The sequence below is a fragment of the Cervus elaphus genome, chromosome 8 (genome assembly GCF_910594005.1).
Source record: "Cervus elaphus chromosome 8, mCerEla1.1, whole genome shotgun sequence".
Lineage (NCBI taxonomy): Eukaryota > Metazoa > Chordata > Mammalia > Artiodactyla > Cervidae > Cervus > Cervus elaphus.
In genome coordinates this window covers 16,044,144-16,066,470 of record NC_057822.1, presented here as the reverse complement: position 1 = coordinate 16,066,470, position 22,327 = coordinate 16,044,144, and the positions used below count along the sequence as shown (strand labels likewise).

The window sequence follows — 22,327 nt, the reverse complement described above, 5'->3', positions numbered from 1 at the left end:
CACAGGGAACTATATTCAATATCCGGTAATAACCTATGATGAAAAAGAATCTGAAAAAGAATATCTCTGAATATCTCTCACAAAGAGTTGGACATGACTGAGCGACTGAACTGAACTATCTCTGAACAACTCTGCTGTACACCTGAAATTAACCAACTTTGCAAATCAACTATATTTCAATTTAAAAAACACATTTTATGTCTATTCTATCTCAATAAAACTAGAAAAAATTTAGAAAACACAAGAGGGAGAGTCTAACACAAACTATTACAACTTTTTTTTTTTGCAGTTTTATTTGATATTAATAAATGACAAAAAGGTCTGGTCTGCACATGGGCTCTTTAGATACAGGAAAAGCTTAGTAGTAGTTATTTCTCATGCCAAACACACCTTCCACCCTAGTATTTTCTAAATCATTGTTCTAATAATAATAAAAAGATACAGAATTAGGCTATCAGATTTACTAAGGCCATCAATGAAATCCATCATTCATTTGCATAGTACCTTAAAGTTTATAAATCTCTTTTACACATTTTATCTCAGCTGATCCTATCAAAGCAGGTATCACTCCCATTTTAAAGATGAAGAAAGAGCCTCAGAAACATTAACAGACATTTAAAGCCTCACACCTAGTGAGAGGTATAGACAGATTAGAACACAGGTCTCACTCTACTAAGCCACTTTCTACGTTTATAAAGAAACTGCTCTTTTGTATACAATATTCTTTTAGTAAATACAATTTTTTTCTTATTGAATTTTCTCTTACAAAAACTGTTTGGAACTAATTTTAAATAGCAGTTTGGTCCAGATTGAAATATAGTTTAATATACAGTATAACATATATTCTATACTAATTTCAATCATATATTTCATTTTTAAAGATAAAAAAACAATTACACGGGGAGTTCCCTGGTGGTCCAGTGGTCAGGACTTGGCACTGTTACTGCTGTGGCCCTAGGTTCAATCCCTGGTTGGGAAACTAAGATCCCATAAGCTGTGTGGTGCAGCCAAAAAACCCCTCAAAAACAATTACTCAGAATGTACAAATTCCAAGCTGACTACTACAGAGTTTGACTAATGGCTAAGAAGTCAAAATAATGCTTTTGACCAATGGCTAAGAAGTCAAAGTAATGCTTTTGGGCAATAAGTTTGCTATGTATTCAAAAGTTAAATGTGTGTCTCATCCATTTAATTTACCTAATATACTAATATCAGGAAACAGTCTTTCCTTAATTTGTGTTTTCATATCTTATTTAAGAATTAAGGCACTATAATGACAGATACCATAGTATATGCATGTCCTCCAAAACAGAATACCATTCTGAACATAAATATGGTCTGAAAAGCTAATCCCCAAATTTTGATATAATTTTAGATAGAAGTTTTCCTAAGTCATTTCCCTTTTATTTTCCTTCCAGAATGTCCAGAACTCCAGAACAGTCATCTACTATACAGTTGTTAAACACTGGTGTTAAGTAGTGATCAACCTATAATTGTCGGGAAAAAAGAAAGAAGTCCGTTGAATCTACATTTGAATATGGCCAAAGGGTTCTGTATTACAACAGGGCTAAATTGGAGATTTCATTTGTCTAACTTTACTAAACATTTATGACTGTTAGGCTCAGGGCTAGCACACACCATGATTAATAAGACATGACTGTGTACATGTTCTCTGGAGTGCTCCTCCAGGTAGGGAAAACTATCAGGTAAAAGAATAATTACAATGCAATGTGAGAATGACTATCTATAATGGAGACTTGTACAAAGTACCATCTTTGGCTTGCTTATGATCAGGTCTTGTGAGATAAGATAAGTATCAGTGTCCAAAACATGCCTCTAAAGCTGAATATCCACTCACTAACCTGTATCACCTTTCGATACTGTGCCATACCCAGGTGTCTCCTCTCTTCCTGATTTGCATAACTAGGCAAGATAGCCCAGGTTGATAGCACTACTGTCTCAGGTTAAGGCACAAACTCAGATCAAATACTACTCAAAGGAACACAAATTCCCTCATGATCTTAGTAGGTATAGCTCCTGAAGTCTTTAGGTTGTGAACTGTTTTGAAATCTTTCTCTTCAGAAGAAAAGCTAAGTTTAAAAGCTCAGTTAGAACTAAAAATATGCAAATAAAACATTAAGCTTATTTCTCTGAAATTAAAGACTGTACATTTCTGAACCTTTTTTATATAGATTTTGGTAGAGAAAAGGTTAAATGGAGTGAAAAATAACAAGCAGAATTTTTCTCCCACAAAGTCAGTTACTGTGCCTCTTTTAAAAGGTTCCCCAACGATAGAAAGCATCTCCTTTCTTCCAATTGTAAAGAGACTATCAGCAAAATTATTCCTTTCCCTAATAGTGCAACTGGTCTGGGTCAACAATAGAATAGTCAAGAAGAATAGGCAGATCATTTATTTTTTCTTTTGAAGTTGGGGGAGGACTAGTATTTATTCCCAAGTTTGGGAAAAAGGAGGTACTTGAATTTCTTTAATTACAACACAGCCTGGATGTGTTTGATTTACATATAGTGGTGATTTACAGCACTATAATACACCGTTGATATTTTCAAGATTTTGCTCAAAGGATATTCTAGTTTTACATACCATAATGTTCACAGTAATGCAGGGGAGACTCAAACTGTGAGAGGCATTTGTTGTCTTGAAGCACAATTCCAACTAAACCAAAAGGATTTGCAGAGGAAATTCAAAAATATAATGCCCTTCAACAGGACATGTAGGCTGCAATCCAAATATCATTAAGGATTCCCTAGGGGGCAGCATCTTCTGGGATGGTAAAAGTCAAGTTTTCTGTGTTAGGTTTAAGTGCTCAAAAAAATGCTGGTACTCAACTGATGACAGTTGCAAAAGCCTCTGGGAAGGTCTGACCTGACCTCACTGCAGTTCTGACGTCTCCATTTAAACATAGTTCCTAATATGTGAGCAGGGTGGGGGGTGGGGGGGGAATCAGGGTGGGGAACACATGTAAATCCATGGCTGATTCATGTCAATCTATGGCAAAAACCACTACAATATTGTAAAGTAATTAGCCTCCAATTAATAAAAATAAATGAAAAAATATACATAAATAAACAGTTCCGTCTGTGGACAAGGAAAGCTTCCAAACACTATACCTTTCTCCAGGAGTTAGTCTCTCAAAGATTCTAGTCAGTATATAAACGTATCTTTTAAGTAAAAATACAGTCACCCTGGGTCAAGATTCACTTTAAACAATATAAAAGCCTATTTAAATGATATTTAATGGCATGAGAAAATGTTTGTAATTTATTGGTGTGTGAAAAAAGATAAAAGTTTAAAATTAAGGCGTTAACAAAACACATTTATTAAAAAGTATATATACATATGTGAGGATTTTTTACCAAAAGGATTCATGGCTATTATAGAAAATTTGGAAAATAGAGGACAAAAAACAATAGCTGTATTCCTATAAACCAGAGATTACTATTTAATATTTGTGTCGGTATTTCCAATTTTTTCTATCTACGTATATATATATCCTCCCAATAAATGTAATTGTGAAAAGCTTAATCTTTTGCTTAGTCATTAGTCTTGCACTGATTAACATATAATGATATTCTAGGAAACTAGGGTAAATTATAAGATTCATGCACATAAGTGGTTTTCAACCTTGGTTGCATATTAGAATCACCTGGGGGAATATTTAAAATTCCAAATGTCTGGACTACTCCCACAGACCAATTAAATCAAAATCTCTGGAGATGGGACCTAGGTATTAGTAGTTTTCAGAGTTCCCCAGGTGATTCCACTAAACATCAGGGTTAAGAGCCACCACTTGACAGCTTTCCCGCTTTGAGCAAAACAGTGATTTACAGCAGTGCTTTCTTAAACTTTCATGTGCATATAGATCATGTGGAAATCTTGTCAAAGTCTAGATTCTGGCTCAGTACGTCTGGCGTAGGACTTGAGATTCAGCATTGGCTCAAGGGCCATGGTCTGAGTAGCTATAGGGTTCTGGGAAGAAAAACTCTTAAATGGAAAGAAACATTTATAGCCACTGAAGCCCACGCTCTGTGCCACCAGGCAGGGAGGGCAGTCTACCACAGATGGACAAAGAACTGACACAGGGAGTTAAAAGATGTTTCTAAAAAATAGGATTTTAGGGAAGTGAAAGTCTGGAATAACTACATTTTTCAGGGGAAAATAGTCGCTAGAGCTTATATAGTTTGTGTGCATAAAGAAGGACAAGCGAGAATGAAGACAAGAAAGGTTGGCAGTGTAAGGAAAAAAAAAATCAACTGTCTAAAGAATTGTTATGGGAAAAACAAAATCTTTGGCTGTTGTGCTGGAAATGGATAGAGAAACACTACAAGGAGACCTGTAGAATATTTCACTGCCAAAAACATGTTTGGGAAGCAGTACAGCTAATAAACTTGGTGCAGATTACTAACCATCCTCCACCAACCCACTCCTGGGACCAAAAAAGAGACCCCAGGAGTATAAGTTTCTCCTGGCAGCACTTAAGGAACCAGCAAACAAACAGTGGACTATTTGCCCAAATGCTTCTCACTGTGTGCAGAAATAACAGTTACTGCTCCTGCTAAGTCACTTCAGTCGTGTCCGACTCTGTGCGACCCCATCCCTGGCCTTCTCCAGGCAAGAACACTGGAGTGGGTTGCCATTTCCTTCTCCAATGCATAAAAGTGAAAAGTGAAAGTGAAGTCTCTCAGTCATGTCTGACTCTCTGCGACCCCATGGACTGCAGCCTACCATCCCATGCAATCCGTCCATGGGATTTTCCAGGCAAGAGTACTGGTTTGGGGTACCATTGCCTTCTCTGAGAAGGAACACTGAGATGCTCAAACATAGGGTCTTATGAAGCTTCTTGGGGCTTCCCAGGTGGCACTAGTGGTAAAAAACCTGCCTGCCAATGCAGGAGATATAAGAGAAGCAGGTTTGATCCCTAGGTTGGGAAGATCCTCTGGAGTAGGAAATGGCAACCCACCCCAGTATTCTTGCCTGGAGAATTCCATGGACAGAGGAGCCTGGCAGGCTATAGTCCATGGGGTCGCAGAGTCAGACACAAATGAAGCGACTCAGCATGCATGAAGCTTCCTGGCAACACTCTACTTCAGATTTCTAAATTTCAATGGAGATGGAACAAAAAGGGTCCCCCCCGCCCCCCCCCCCCCCCCGCCCCAAGGGCTTTCCCATGAAAATTAGAAAAGTTTAGCCTATTTTGTAGAATGACAAAGTATGTAAGTATTCATAAACAGAAAATATAAAAGTATTAATAAGTCACCAGACTGTCCTCCAAAATAACTTCTAAAAACAATAACATAGGAAAACTTTTGCATAAAACTGGAGAATTATTTGAATCAGCTGGGACACTTTATCAGATATTCCTTATCAGATCAGCCATGTCTGAGTAAAGTTCTGTTCAAATAAACTAAAGAGGAAGAAACTAAAGGCGAAGACTTTACCAAGTAATGAAAATAATTCTGATGTCATGATTCATGTTACACATCTCTTGGATGTAAGAATCTTTGGCAGAATCATACCCAACCACAATGGTCCCACTGATCTGTATATTCAGCACTTACTTACTGTGTAACGGTGATGGTTAACATGTGTTGAGTGCCAGATGTTGGCTAAGTGCTTTATCCACATCTAAGTTAATCTGCACAACCCTATGAAGTAGGCGTGATTATTACAGGCCTCGTATGGATGAGAAATCTGCAGTTTAGGGATGGCAAGTACCATGCTCAAAGGTCATGAAGCCAGTATGTCATAAAGCTGGTTTTTGAGTGCCTGATTTCAACACCTATTCTCTTAACATTTATATGACATAAACAGCCCTCCTATGTGCTAAGTCTGTACCAGGGAGAAACTATACTCAAGACTGGGGGATAGAATGTAAATTGTGATGCCTAAGCTTGTGGTACAGGACAAGCAGTTCTCCTGGGACACAAGGATGGAAAGGTACTTCAAACACTGTAGAATACAGGATGCCGTGTGGTGTTGTGGCATGTCAGCTCAGATTATGCTACTGGTGTATTCCATGGGTCAGAACTTATTTACCTTTGGGGTCCCTGATTCTTGCTCTTTTATATATTCTTGATGAGCAGAAGACATATTTACAAAGAAGACACGTTATGTGACTATAGACATAATTTCTTTTAGCTTAGGCAAGCTTTCCAGAAATTACTGAACCATTATATAATTCTATAAAATCAAGAAAGTCACAACATGTCCAGATAAAGAGATCTAGTACTAGTTGAGGGGTTGGTCTCCTCCACATTCAAATGGTAAGGAGGGTTGCTGGATAATTTAGTCCAGTTAGGACTAGGAAAAAAGAAATCTGTCTCAGATTGAGGTTCATGTCTTTCTACTGAGCTTCTGTAAAAATCTCCAAAGGCTAAGGGAAACCTCACTGAAGGTAGCTGAACAGTGGCAACAAAGATCAATAATTCTTAATCAACGATTCACTACCAGTGCAGACAGATAAAGAAAGTCCTAACTTCTTTGCATTTCTCAGAGCTAGCTTCCTAGCATGCATTCGTGTGCAGTCACGTTCAACTCTTTGGGACACTATGGGCTGCAGCCTGCCTGGCTCCTCTGTCCATGGAATTTCCCAGTCAAGAATACTGGAGTGAGTTGCCATTTCTTCTTCAGAGGATCTTCCCCACCCAGGGATGGAACCCACGTCGCCTGCCTTAGCAGGCGAATTTGTTACCACTAAGCCACCCGAGAAGCCAGTTTCCTAGCAGTCTTGTTCAACTTGATAACTGCAAACGTACCAGGGAAAAGGTAAACAGTATTTCCATCCTTATTTGACATTTGGCTACATTAATCGCTTAAAGCTGGTCTTTCAAAGAAAGAGGTAGGGGAAAGAACTACTATCTGAGTACCTACATTCAATATACCAGTTGAGCACTGTCCTAAGAGCCCCTGTCTTTTCTATTTTTCAATCTTATCTCACTTGATAATGACACTCACATGAAACAGTAGTGATCTCAGAAGTTAAATACCTTTCTCAGGAACTCATGAGAAAGGTACTCAGGTAGTCAACACAGCTCGAATTCAGGTGAGGCTTGTCCATACTACATGCTCTTGAAAAGAAGTGACATCAGGCAGCTGCAAGATCCTGGGTATCTTTATGAGGACAGGCCTCCAGTGCTAGAAGAGCTGAGGAAACTGATGAGAGGATGATAAAGGCAGGCAGACCTCAAAATGGTCCTTTTGCTCCACCTAACAATGTTCTCTTGGGATATGGTTAGTAGAGAATAAGGACTATGAATTGAGCTATTGATATTGTACAACTGTACGCTCAGTATCTGTGGGGGACTGGTTGTAGGACCCCCTCACATCATAATCTGTGGATGCTCAAGTCCCTTCTTTATAAAATGGTATAGTATTTGCATACAACTTATGCACATTCTCCCTATACTTTAAATAATCTCTAGAATATTTATAATATATAATACAATGTAAATGCTATGTAAATAGTTGCTGGCATGGCAAATTCAAGTTTTGCTTTTTGGAAACTTTCTGGAATTTTTTTTCTTGAATATATGTTTTTTAAAATTTGGCCACACCACTGGGCATGTGGGATTCTAGATCTCTAACCAGGGATCATACCCATGCCCCCTCATTGAAAGGGTGGAGTCCTAACCACTGTGCCACCAGGGAAGTCCCCTAAATATTTCTGGTAATGCAGTTGGTTGAATTCCTGGATGTGGAACCCATGAATATGGAGGGCTGGTTTTACTGATCCACAATGGAAACACAATTCTACTTAACGACAGCAGAAGTCCCCTATTATAAGCTGCATTCAGTTAATGAAATATTTTAGATTAATGATCTCCTTGAAATGCATCCGTGTGTTCGAATATTAAAGAGTACACCTCCTGCTTTTCTATCCTCTGAAAAATAGCATCAATTTCTTATTTGAAAGGAATTCAAGACTTAACAACTTGCTTTAAGGAACTGAAAATCTGTAGTGTAATAAGCAATCTGAAGTTATCTTACCTGACACAGAAAGCTTGTTCATTATAGTTTTTGATAGAAAGACTTCTTACCTTATTCAGCTAATCTTCTGAGAAGATGCAAAAGGAAACAAGAAAATCTCTGGCAGGGAAAGCATTTGGCAGTATGGTTCATATTATGACATGGAGGAGTACTTTGACTGAAAAAGCAGGGTTACTATCTGAATCAATCCTTGCCAACTGTAGCTTTGCTCCTGAAAACTAGTTCAGATAAGCAGGTTGACAGTTTTCTACAGACATTCACAGTAAATTTTATATTTTTGTCAAGATCAAAACTAGTATTTCTCATAAATTCACACAGGTGATTTACTAGTATTTGCCTAGAGAGCCAAAGGAACAATGTTCAGAGAGTGAATAGCTTGTTTTACATGGAGGGTAACACTGCTATGGTACTCTTTACTTTCTTACTAAATTATTTCCCTTCAACTCTCTAAAGAGAACCGCCATTGTTCATTTTTCCCTTTCTACTACTATAATCATGCTAACCATCTCATTCACATACTTACTCTTTAAACATGCATACTTAACTCTTTAAACACGCACTGAAGTTCGACTGTGTATCAGGCACAAATTGTATTGGGGATTCTACAGACATGTTACTCAAAACGTGGTCCACAGACTGGTGCTGGTTTGTGAATGCACTGGTTACCTGTCTATGACAAGGGTCTAAAAAGTTTAACAGGAATTTAGCAGAGTAATTTGAATGTTGATTCTAATAATAAAATTTTTGACATTTTGTATGTCATCTTTCTAATAACTCATTTTTATTTATTTTATAAAAAACATCAGTCTATAAAGGATTAGAAGTAAAAATCTGGCTTGTTACCAGTAATAGTTTAATTTTATTTATTGGACACACAGCATGTGGGATGTTAGTTCCCAACCAGGGATAGAACCCATGCTCCCTCCATTGGGAGCTCAGAGTCTTAACCACTGGACCACCAGGGAATCCCCCCCCTTTTTTTTTTTAATTGTTTTACAGTAATAGTTTAAGTAGCATTGATCTAAAGCTGCAGTCCCCAACCTTTCTGGCACCAGGGACTGGTTTTGTGGAAGATAATTTTTCCCTGGATTGGAGTAAGGGATGATTTCAGGATGATTTAAGTGCATTACAATTACTGTGCATTTGATTTCTATTATTATTATATCATCTCCACCCCAGATCATCGGGTGTTAGATCCAGAGGTTGGGGACCCCTATTTGAGAGGACAGAAAGATAAGACCCTGGCTCTTGCTTGACATGGGCACAATTAATCCCATGTGAGCATTAAAAAAAAAAAAAAATCTTTCCATCCTCTGACACACACATTTCTAAGGAACTTTATATAAAGTTCAAGCTTTGTAAATAGGTTTGGGGAATACTACTGACTCTTTTTTTAAAGGTTATAAGTTAATAATAGGTTAAAAAAAACAATGAAGAAGGGTGAGATAAGAAGGCAGGTCAAGTAGAAAGGACAATTTAATAAAGAATAGGAAATCAACAGGCAGCCAGGAGGGTAGTAGGTATAATGAACTGCTGAAAGCCTGGAGTGAAGTTAAGAGGGTCAGTCAAGGCTTACTGGAGGGAGGAAGACACTGAGTCTAGTCCCAGCCATCCTTTCCATTCTCCAGTCACCTCCTACCTTAGTTCCTAGGTACAGCCTACCCTCCAGCTACCCCTAATTGCTATACTTCCCAAAGACCTTATTTTCTTTTGCTTGAGTGTTTAGCAGACTACTGCTCCACTCCACCTAGAATGTGTATCCCCCCATCCAGTACTCTTCTTAAGGACTCAGCGCTGCTGTCAACCTCTCTGACGTGGTCCCTGACACACCCTGAGGCAAAGCTCGTATCCCTCCTCAGTGCACTTGTACACTTGTTTAAACTTGCATCATATTACTTATCAGAATGTACCATGAATATAAGTCTGTGAGTCAAATTCCATTGGCACTGTATTATTTACCCTTCTCTTCTCAGTGCTCAGCACATAGTAGCCTTTCAAATACATGTTGAACTACACTGAGCATCAGAGAGCAAGTCAGAGGGGTTGATTAGATTCTTGTTCAGGCTGAGGAACCAGAAAGCAAGGCTCACTGAAAAGTGCCTAAAAGCCAAACAAGTAGAGCTGCTCATTCAGGGTCCAATAGGCTATGGAGAGGCCAGCTTAGAGATGGAGCTCGGCAAAAAACAAAAGGCAACAGACAGACCCCAAAACCCCATTCTCCTTGGGGAGAAGAGTTTCATCACTAAGCCAAACTGTACATGAAAACACATTAGAATGAAAAGCCCATTCTGTATTAAGTTGAATTCGTCACTCGGCACAGTAAATTATATATGGGAATGCGGCTCATTACCTATAGTCTGGAGGAATTTCAAGGTAAGTAGAATTGTCAGGCAAAATGGCTGACTAAGCACAAATGACATATGCTAACATCTACTATGGTTGACCTGAGCAATAGGAGGCAAATCTTCAACACCAAGGTCACAGGCATGAGGAAAAACCTCCCCCTTCTCATTCCTCTGGGGTGGAAGCAGCTGCAATGACCAGCAGTAAACAAAGGGAATTTCTATTTAGTGGTATTCTGAGCATTTTCATCATAGAGTGCCTTTCTTTGCTCTGCTTTCCTCATTTTTAGTTGTAGCTTTTTCTTTTTGTTCTTGTTCTCTGTACTTTAACACTTTATGATCTCTCCCCTCTAGAACCCTCTCTTCTTTGTTCACTTTCTGAATTCACTTCCTTCTCTTATTCCGATTATCATTCTTTTTTTTTTTTAAATAAGGTATTCATTCAGCAATCCTTTAAAAAATTATTTATTTGGTTGCACTGGGTTTTAGTTGTGGCATGTGGGTTCTTTTATTTGTAGCATATGGGATCTAATTCCCTAACCAGGAATGGAAACTGGGCCCCCCACTTTGGGATCACGGAGTCTTAGTCACTGAACCACCAGAGAACTCCCCATGCTTTTCATTAATTCTTAAATACCAAAAGCCTCCTTCTAGGCTCCTTCTGCCCTAGCATTGGTTATAGAGAGCATCCCACTTTTTAGTATGTTTAAAGAACCAGTTCTAATTGATGGACATTTAAACTCCAAGAGATGCTGAGGGACAGGGAAGCCTGGCTTCCTGCAGTCCATGGAGCTGTGAAGAGTTGGACATGACTTGGCGACTGAACAACATCTTTCTTTGCCCAGTAAGTTCCCAGTGATTTTTCCATGTGGTATTTCTCTTATGCATGGGGACAAGGTGACGAAATATAAAGATCCCTGAGAAACTTGGTTTTAGTATCCTTGAAACATAATACACACACCATGATCAGTGGCGATATCACAGTGAAATAATACTCTGGCCTGGCAGAGGTACTATGCTCAGAAAGTGCACAATCAAAATTCAAACTGGCCTGGGCAAAGAGTGGAGCCAAGTAATTTATAATGAGAAAAAGAACAGTATTTGAAACATAACACAGCCTTCTCACTAGCAAAGACAAACAATGAAACAAACCTTTTTCTAGTAGGTGTATTCTTCTACTGATATATGTGTGGTTATGTGCCTGAAACTGCTCAGAAGCAAGCTAGAAGAGACATAACCAAAGAGATTCATAGATCTTCCCTTTGCATTTTTACCTGCTTCCCAAAACCTCCTGATGGAGGAAGAGACAACACAGGGTACTTGTCCAAAAGGATCAGCAGCTGTTTCTTATACATAATTCAGAGGAACAGGAATATTACCTTAAATCCTACTGAAATCAACATTTAGAGATCCCAAATTTTACCTAGCTTTAAAAATGCTACAGTATTGAGAAATCAACTTTCTGAAGTTATAACCCTTAAAAAAAAAAAAAGAAAACCAAAGATGATTTTGGCTTTCAAATGGGACATATGTGCCATGGAAGGGGCTTATTTCATCACTCCAGCAGCCATAATTATCCTCCAGAATTATGAAAAAGGCTTCAGATGTCTAATCTAGAATTTAAAAAAAGGATCACTAAGGCTCTGGTTTTATCAACACCCTGAAACATGGAATCTAAAATTTGAAAAATAGAAAGCAATCCTGAAATTTAAAGCAAAGATAAATAACAGTGTAATAGTAAGCACAATGTGTCTATAGAGCTACACTTTTAATTTTTTTTTTCCATTTATTTTTATTAGTTGGAGAGCCACAGTTTTTAAAGTGAGGTGACAAATATTATTCCACTTAAATTTCATAATATCTCTATAAGGCAGATGGAACAAGCATTATCCTTGTCTTATAGGTGTTAGGCAACTTGCATAAAGTTGGATAAGCTTTAATAAGTGACTTCCACTCTTTAATAAAATCTCTCTGCCTACTCAAGCTACTTCCCTAATCTCTGCTTTCTCAGGTCACCAGATTTCTTGGAAAAGTAATCTATTCTTGCTGAATTTATTTCCTCATCTATTATCCACTTTTAAAATCTTGGTAGTTAATTTGTTTTCCCAAATAGCTGCTATTCTCAAAAAGATCACCAAGAAAGGATTATGGAACTTTCAGTAGAGTCTCAAATATTCAATGAGTGAATGAAATTTCCAGCAATCTCAAGGACTTGTTTTTGATCCTCATCCTTTCTCATTTTTTAAAAAATTTATTTACTTATGGCTGTGCAGGGTCTTTGTTGTTTTGAGAGGGCTTTCTGTAGTTGCAGCAAGCAGCAGCTACTTTTCGTAGCAGTGCGCAGGCTTACTGTGGTAGCTTCTCTTTCTTTTTTAATTCAGGATTTTATAAAGGATTTTACTGCAGCTTGCAAATTTTGCAGGTTCCACAAGAGAATGAGGTTTAAAGAAGTAGCTATGCCACCCTGTTTAACCTGTTCAGGGCACTGTGGGGGTTTCTCTTGCTGTGGAGCACTGGGCTCTAGGCATATGGGCTCAGTAGTTGTGGCATGCGGGTTCTAAAGCTCATGAGCTTCAGTAGTTGCAGCTCGTGGGCTCTAGAGCATGGACTCAGTATTTGTGTTGCACTGGCTCAGTTGGTCCAAGGCATGTGGAATCTTCTCAGACCAGGGATCATTGCGCCACCAGGGAAGCCCTCTTTCTCATTTTTGACCCCAACTCCCCCCTGAAATCCTCTTTCCTCATTTTCCATGCCATCACTTTCCTTCCTCTATGTTACTGTCGCGTATCTTTAAAATTAAACTGCTCAACACCTACTCATCATCCAAGACCTCATTCGAATGACAATTCTGAAGTCTTCTAGAACGCCTCCAGCCGCAGGTTCCACAGTACTCTGAGGTTCCTCAGTACTTCATACTACTAGGCATTTATTGCATTGTATTCTGCTTGTTATCATCTCCATCTCGGTCTCTCCCTCCCTCATAAAAGCTCTCTGGATACAGAAACTGGCTTATTATTCTGCATCTCCTGGGTTTAGTAAATTACCAGGCACTTACAGACCCTGCTAACAAACATCTGAATGAACCACCAGTAAGCGGCAGTCCTAAGGCCAGAGCTCCTCTGCCTTTATCCTTCTCACAGAAAGTGGCTCAAAAGCAAAAGACATTTAATTTAAATCTCTCAATTTCTATTCCATGAAGGTAAGTGATCAGGCTAGATTCTCAGATTAAGTCCCTTAAAAAAGTTTATTTTGCAGTGACCTGTCTACAAATCATCCTTTCCGAGTAGAACTGCCGGCCAGGTAGCAGTGCCACACACGGTAGAGTGATGACTCTCCTACGACTTGCCATCTACTCTCCACCACGTGAGGACTCAGGGAGAAGGTGGCCAAGTGGGAGCCAGGGACCAAATCAGTCAGTACCTTGGTTTTGGACTTCCGAGACTAGAACTGTGAGAAATAAATTTCTGTTGTTTAAGGCCCCCAGTCTGTGGGGGAAACATCTTCCCCCCGCCCCCAGCTAACTCTAATTGTTAGGAAATGTTCCCTTACCCCAAGCTAAATCCTGCCCTCTGTATCTGAGAATTGAGGAAAAACAAAGAAGAATATAGGGGGTAGGATCACAACAGAAGAGAATAATTTCCAACTGAAAAATAAATCTGTGACTTGACCACTGAGGAAAATTTTCTTTTTCTTTTGAGGAAAATTTTCAAACTCAAAACCAATAATATAGCAACAAAAATAAATTCTCCAGAGAGGCATCATGATATGCTATAGAAAATAGTAGTCTGTAGAAACACAAGCCAAGGTTTAAGTTAAGGTTCTGGCTTTATCTTAGTGACAACCTTGTCAATCCTTACTTTTCTCCTTAATAAAGTGAGGTTAATATTGTATAGAGTTGTATATAATAATAATGTAATAATACATCAAAGGGCTTTGAAAAACTGAAAAAGACTACAAGAATGTGAGATATTATTAGACTCTCCCCTTTCTTCTTATGGCTATATGTAAAGTGTTTTTTATATTAGAACTACTTATGTTTAGTTCTCTAGACTTTATTCAAATTCAGAGGCAAAAATTGCTCTCCATAACTTTGAATCAGTGGATCCACAATACACTAAACAAAACACATTAACAATACTGAGTTCCTAAAGACTTGTCTGAAAAACAAAAAGGAAACGCTATCATGCTTTCATTATATCAAATCACAAAAAGTGTTTTGCCTATTTTAGGTGTAGTACATATCTCAATAGAAATAAGCTGCTGAAGAGTCCTTGTTAACTAAGAAAGTTTGTCACCAAATCAAAGAACTGCAGTGTTGAAAGGATTTGAGTCCTTTTGGAAACCATGTACTCTAATATCTTGTCTGATGCATATATAATTCCCTTCTGCAATACTCCTGATGGATAGGCATCCATCTGCTGCTTAAAATATTTTCTGGAAAAATTTTTTCTCTTCAGGTAATTCTAATTATTAAAACTGGGCTGGGACTTCCCTGGTGGTCCTGTAGTTAAGACTCTGCTTCTACTGCAGGAGGTACAGGTTTGATCCCCGGTCAGGGAACTAAGATCCTGCCTGCTGCACAGAGGCCCACCCCGCAAAATCCTTCAAGACAAAAAACAACTGAGCTAAACTCTGTCCCTTATAACTGCTAATCTTGTGTCCTCTGAGAGTCACAAAGAATACATTCAATTTTAACTCTTTAGAACAGTTTTTTAAAACTTTACAACACTCATATCCTTTGTCCAACTCATCTTCAGGTTAATCTCCCTCAGTTCTCCAATTATTGTGCTGACATTTTTCAAGTGTCTCTCCTCTGGACCAGCTCCACTTCACTGTGTCCCCCCATCCTCACTGCAGTCTAAGCAGATTCCTCTATAAACAGTGTACTTCTTTCTTTAGTCCAATCCACTGAGCTCTTTATGGATATAGGGCTTAAGAAAATATATTTGCTTTTCCTCTCAACTTCAAAATCATCAGCAGGTGAAAAGCAAAAGAAGAATGTTGCTACTAAAATCTTGATAATTTGAGTTGTAAGCATTCAAGCAATGGTTGGAACAGTCAGATTTTATTAGACAAGATGGCCTTGCCGTTATAGTATCTTCCTCTGATGCCAAGGCTCAGGAATAGGGACAGGTCCATACTTTTAGAAGTCAAGTCCTCCTCTAACATGGCGATTTGTGGACACAGAGGGCTGACAAGTGATGCCTGTGAGGCAAAAGTGAGGTCAAGCCTGATAAGAACCTACAGCTGGCAAACCTCAGCACCACTGATAGTCTTTTATCAAATACAATGATGATACAACTGGAATTTTCCATGACAGTTTTACCATATTCTGTTCCATTTTTCCAGAAGTCAGTATTGTATTTCACTATAAACATAATTCTGGAAAGAAATTTAGAAGGTCTGAAGAAGAATTTAAGTGTCTAATTATATTCTAAATTCCTTCCCCAAATGCAAAAGGAGCAATTCCTGTTTAAAAATCCTAAATAACAAAAACAATAGAATGTTATAGTTATTTAATCAATTCAGGATAACAATAACTTCTCTAAGCCCACGCAGGAAGGTCCTGGAGAACAAACTACCAATCACAATCTCCATGAAGTCTATGATCTATGATCAAAACAATCTATTTGGGGACTTCCCTGGTGGTCCAGTGGCTAAGACTCTGTGCTCCCAAGGCAGCGCCCAGGTTTGATCCCTGGTCAGGGAACTAGATTCCACATGCCAAATAAAAAAGATTCTGCAAGCTGCAACTAAGTCTTTGAGCAGCCAGATACATAAAATCAATCAATATTTTTAAAAGTCTGTGTGTTCACAGGCTGTATGGGTGGTGTATTTTACTTTCCCCAAATTTGGGGTTGATAAGATGAAAACTATATTTTAGGAATTATAAACTCCAGACTCACTTTTAACACTTGGTCAAGGTATCTCTTAGGCAATACTGACATTCAAAAAAAAGTTCAACAGTCTACTATTCTTTTTTTTTTTTATTTTATTATTTTTTTTAGTCTACTATTCTTAACAAGGAAATCTAAGTGAATAGATGACGCAAAACCAATTACTTTTGACTGGAAGTAAAGTCAAAGATCAAGGTGCTCTGAGAAAGAGAAGGTGGGGGATCCAGGAACAAACTATATAGAGGAAATGGAAGAACATAAGTGAAAGCTGCTTTCAGAAACCTCTGAATCAAACTAGTTATTTTTTTTTTGCTCACTGCCATAAATTGGAATGTGATTAGTTGCTAGAAAATAAGATAAATACTAGGTATACATCGATGCTACTTAACTGAATCATTTCTTCAAAGAGGCAAAACAGATATAGCTGTTCAGTGAGAAAGAATGGTAGCATGAAGTCATTGGTTAGACCTCAGAAAAATAGGTGGCTTTCCCTGGTGGCTCAGACAGCAAAGAATCCGCTTGCAATGCAGGAGACCTGGGTTTGATCCCTGGGTTGGGAAAATTCTCTGAAGAAGGGAATGCCTATCCACTCCAGTATTCTTGCCTGGAGAATTCCATGGATAGAGGAGCCTAGCAGGCTACAGTCCGTGGGGTCACAAAGAGTTGAACATGATTGAGCGACTAACACTTTCACTTTTTTCACTTACAGTAATGTTAACACTACTATTAGTGTTAATAAGTATTAATAAGACAAATAATATAGCAGTTAACATTTATTACTTACTATGAGCCAGGCACTGTACTAGGCATTTTATATGCAGTCTCATCTAATCCTCTTAACAACCCTCTAAAGAAATGAAATGGATACTGAGGTTCAGAGTTGAGGGCTCTGCCTAGGGTCACAGTGGTAGAGGCAATAAAATCTGAACGAATAGTCCATGCTCCAATGACTGCTCTGTGCTTTGCTGCAGCTACATGTACACTTTTGATAGATACCAATTACTTTCCATAAGGTCTTAAATAGACACACAGACACACACAAAACACCCCTTTCCCCAATAGTTGCCAACACTGACTATTATCAATCTTTTAAGTTTTTGTTAACTAATTGGGAAAAAAGGCATAATTTTTTTTTTTTGGTCACACCACGAGGCATGTGGGATCTTAGTTCCTCAACCAGAGATCGAGGAACACTCCCTACACTGGAAGCAGAAGTCTTAGCCACTGGAACACCAGGGAAGTCCCTTGTTGTTTTAAGAAGGTTGGACATCTCTGAATCTATTCATTGGTCATTTGCAGTTTTCTTCTGTGAACTGTTTCTCATATCCTTTGCCCATTTTGAATTAAATATTTATCTTATTGATTTGTAGGTAGCACTTATATTCTGGATATTATATTAATATTTGGAGTATAAGGAAATAAATAAAGACAATTAGCAGTCTTTATAAAAAAATTAAATCACTGCTTCATACCTTATACCAAAGCAAATTCCAGACAGATTAAAAATAATGAGATCATAAAAGCATAATTCTTTCTTATGGCAGTGGGTCAGTTTCTTGAAATTAAGTTAATAAAATTATAGATTTATGTTGAGGAAAAAATAATCTGATAGGCAGAATAGTGCATTACAGCCTACACTACAAAACTAGTATAAGGCTTTCCGTGACAAATCTATGTCACTGACTGTAACTCAAAGTATTAATAACTATCTTTGACAATTATGAACATGATAAATTTATTCAGTTTAAAAAGTTTCAAAATAATACCTATGATTCCATTTAATAAAAGGAAATACAATAAGCATTAGCTACACTAGAAGACTATATTAAAATATTAACAAAGGTCATATCTAGGTAGCTGGAGTCTGTAAAAGAAAAATTAAATACTATTTTAAAAAATGCATTGCTTTATAAGATATCCCTTCTAAACAGACACAAAAATGGTTAGATTTCTGAAGGGTCTGTGACTCACTCATTTTTATGTCCTTTAAGTGCACAGTGCTCTGTTCAGAAATCGTCCAACAGATATTTATTGAATGAATAAAATACGGAACGTAGAATTCACAAACAAAATCTCCATATTAGCTACTTAAATACTCAAATTCAAAACCTTGCAGGAGAATCACATTTGCTCCCCAACTCATTTTTCATTCACAACTTTAGTTCCTAACATGTATGAGCTAAAAGCAGGTGGTGTGGAAGTGATGTGAAAAAGAAATCTTGGGAATCCCCTGGTGGTCCACTGGTTAAGGGCTCTGAGCTTCTACTGCAGGGTGCATGGGTTTGACCCCTGGTCAGGGAACTGAGATTCTGCAAGGCTGAGCAGCCAAAAAAATTTTTTTTAATATTTCATTTTTGAAAAATCTTATGACAAATATAAAGCCCATGTTGGATTCTCTCAGACACAAAGACTATGCCTGATTTATGAAGTATGTTATTCATACTTATTGAGTATCTATTATGAGCACATGGGCAAAGTTCTGTTTGTATAAAGAGTACATGAATATTTATAGGGAACTTATATGACTTAAAACACATAAGTCTGTGACATATCAATCCTCTTGTAAACTATACTAAATCACGCTATAAAACTATATTAAACCAATGCATACAGTAAAGGAATGGGAAGAGCTAAATGGAGCATTGAAACAGAAATATTCCAAAAATACACCCAGGTCTTAAGGAGACTTAGTACATGACAAAGATAGCTTTCAAAACAGTGGGGAAAGGATGGTCTAACTACTTGGTAAATGGTAGTGGACAACTGTCTATCCAAATAGCAGAGGAAGTAAGATTTCTACCCCATACCATATGTATATTTAATTTACATTTCAGGTAGATTAAAGAGCTAAACATTGAAAAGAGAAAAAACATAGGAGGTTATTTTTTAACAGTAAGATAAGGAAGGTATTCTTAAACAAGACATAAAATTCAAAAGCCATGTGAAAAACATTGATGAATCTGAAGTTATAGTATTAAACTTCTGTTCAACAACAAAAAAGTAAAATGTGGAGAGAAAACATTGGCAATATGTAATATACACAAAGGATTGATATTACAATAAAGAACACCTACAAAGCAATAAGGAAAATATGCGATTCAATAGTAAAATGGGCAAAAAACAAAATCAACAAACAATTCATAGAAAAAGAAATGGCCAAACAGAAGATTTTGTGACTTCTTCTAATAACAATGACAATGATAATAGCTAATACAATGTGCTTACAGGCATCAGGTGCTTGGCTAAATGCTTTAGAGATCAACTCATTTAATTCTCACAACAACTCTAGGAGATAAGGTACTATTTTTATCCTTTTTTAACTGCTGAGGAAATTGTAGCAGCAGTTAAAAGAAGCTCCTCAGGGACACACAACCTAAGCTGGAATTCCATTGCAGACAGTAAAGCTCTCAAGCCAGTATATCTCTTAACCACTATGCTGTTACCTCTCCAGAGATAGCAGTATCAGGGAAACACAAGTTAACACAAGATGTCATCTACTGTTCAAACAGACAAAAAGAAAAAAACCAACACAGTCAATGTGGAAAATGAGTACTATCAACATTGTTGGCAGGAGAATAAAATGGTGATTTCTTTTTGTAGAAATGACTCTTCTTACAGAAAAAGATACTCGGAACAATTTATCCAATAAAAGGTGGATGACAGTCAAGTAGTTTCTTATTAAAACATTAATTTTATTTTTCCCTGAAGGTAGTAACAAATCCTAGAACTCTTTCCTTTTCTCTCTTAATTCTCAGATGCGAATAAAAGCTACCAGAGGATGATACTCTGTTGTCTCCATGCTAACTTTTCTTGGTGGCTGCTCCCCATGTGATTTAATCAGCCCCGGTCAAATTTTCCCTGAAAGCCTGTTTCGTGATGCACTAAACGACACAGGTTCTACTTTCTATTCTTTTCCATATTTGTCCTTTGCCTCTTTCTCAAGAGCCAAAGTTTCTCTTGAACAACATTCAAGAACCAAGACTGAAGGTGAGAAGCTCAAACTTTCCCTTTTTGGTTTGTTTAAAGCCATTAAAAAGACCCTTTCTTATTGTCACAACATGTTAACTCCAATCAGATAAAAACATGGCTTCTGAAATCTCTCAATTCTTCATAGCCTTCAGTTTACCGTTTACAGCATAAATGTTAAGTAACAATATAAATTACTTAAGGGAAAAATAAAATCATGTCATGGCTTTTGTAACACTTCAGCCATTCCTATCTATAGGCACTATTAGGAAGAGAAACAGGGGAAGGTACATGAAGCTATTAATACATAAAAGAGGCTGTTAGGAAACTTCACTGCATAAAAGTACTGCAAGTTTATCATGAATGGCAGTAAGCTTAGGTGATAATGCCTTCCCTTGAAAAAAAGCAAAGGAGGTCAGTTCCCCTTTGAAAAACTTAATTTGTACCTCCAAAACTTCCTGTTAAACTTTTTTGCTGTTGGGTTCTAAAACTTACTACCAACTTGGTTTCTGATTATGACAAGGCAATGAAAATTTGCAGGGGTGAAATGGACACTGTGGAAACACACAGTCAGCTCAGAGAACCGTGCCTGACTAAATCTCCAGGGGAGGAGCCCTACAGGGATGAATATATTTTCACTAAGAGACGAAGTGAAGAATGTTCCATATTGTAAACATAGGATGTAAGAAGAGATTAAGGTCAGCAGGAAAATGTGAGATTGGAACGGACAAGATTGCACTTTTTCCATGTGCATCAAATGGTCAAAGATGAACACTCCATTCAAACAGTTTGACTAGGGCAAGGAGAGAAGGTAGTACCCGCAGCACCACAACAGGGCCGAGACAATGATTTCTATACCCTACTAAACCCTACAGTGTCCCCAACGTAATCAAATAATTGCTGGACAGTTCCAGAGTGTCTACGCCTTAACCACACAAACTCGTGCGAGCAGACACACCTTCGCCAGGAGTCCCAGTGCAAAACCAAAACGCCTCAAGGCATCTCACGCACACATCCAGGGTCCTCATTTCGCTGGAAAGAGAACTGAGGAGCTGAGGGAGAAGCAGCGACCGTCCAACACCTCCAAGGGCCAAGAGAGAGTTAAGATGAGGTCCATCTCGGACTTCTCACTCCCAACCTTCCTCCGCTCCAGCCCTGGAAGGAGCCACAAGTGAGGAAAAGAAGTTGTGGAAACGAGAAGGGGAGTGGCGGGGGGTGGGGGGCGAGGGGTGGGGCGGGGTTGGGGGGTGCGGAGTGGGATGCGATAACCGCGCTCGCATTGAGAGAATTCAACACCAGCATCTGTATTTGTCCCACACAAGGTCACTCGCTCCAAGTCACTTTCCCCCTGCTGCCCGGTGGGCTTCCCGCCAGAGAAGCTGCTGGGCTTCAAGGCCAGCCCACCGCGCCCCCTCGGCCCTGCCTTACGGGCCGCAACCCCTTCCCGGCCTCCCTTCTCGGACCCAAGCGCGCCTCCCCGACTCCGGTTTCCGACGCCCGGAGCCTCTTCCAGCCCCATTCGGCGGCTCCTCTGCCTCTACCCACGGGGCTCCCATCAACGTCCCCTCCTTCCCTCCGGACGACCCTTTCCCCGCCTCCCGCGCCGGGTCCCGCCGGGAGCCCCCGGACGCCGTTCCTTTCCTCCTTTCCCGCCACCCTTTCCCCGGGTGTCCACCTGGCGCGGCCCCCGCCCCCGGCCCGTCTCCTCAGCGAGCGGCCGCCTCCGGAGTCCTCCCGGCCCCGCCCCGCTCCCGGGCGGATACAGTTTGAAGCCCCTCAGGATCTCCCTGGCACGCTCGTCCTTGGCTGACATGATGCGGCGGCTGCCGCCTGCGGCTCTCTCACGCTGGCCTGGCGGAGCCTCGCAGACAGTGCCCAGGAACTGAGGAGGGAACCGCAGCCCGGCCTGAAGACCTCGGGCGAAGAGCGGCAGCGGCCAGACCCAGACCGGCCTCTCCCTCCCCTCAGCTCCCGCTCCTGATCCCTTCTCCTTCCCTCTAGCCTCTGAGCGCCCGCCCTGAAGCCAATAGAAAACCCGCCTCGGCGATTGGCATCTTGATGGACCAATAGAAACACTCAGCGGCTTCGCAGGGGGACGGAGAGCGTCAATGGGAAGG

At 39.3% G+C, this 22,327-nt stretch overlaps 1 protein-coding gene and 1 non-coding gene across 2 annotated transcripts in view; one reads left to right on the top strand and one right to left on the bottom strand.

The window, feature by feature from the left end:
• Positions 1-22,224, bottom strand: part of PDE6D (phosphodiesterase 6D) — a 54,520-nt gene extending 32,296 nt beyond the window's left edge. Inside the window, exon 1 of the mRNA XM_043909695.1 lies at positions 21,974-22,224. Coding sequence (XP_043765630.1) covers positions 21,974-22,023 — 50 coding nt within the window. The 5' untranslated portion in view covers positions 22,024-22,224. The remainder of the gene's footprint in view (positions 1-21,973) is intronic.
• On the top strand, positions 907-979 carry TRNAN-GUU. Its single transcript has one exon. It is a non-coding gene; the product is annotated as a tRNA-Asn (tRNA).
• Positions 22,225-22,327: the final 103 nt, after the last annotated feature.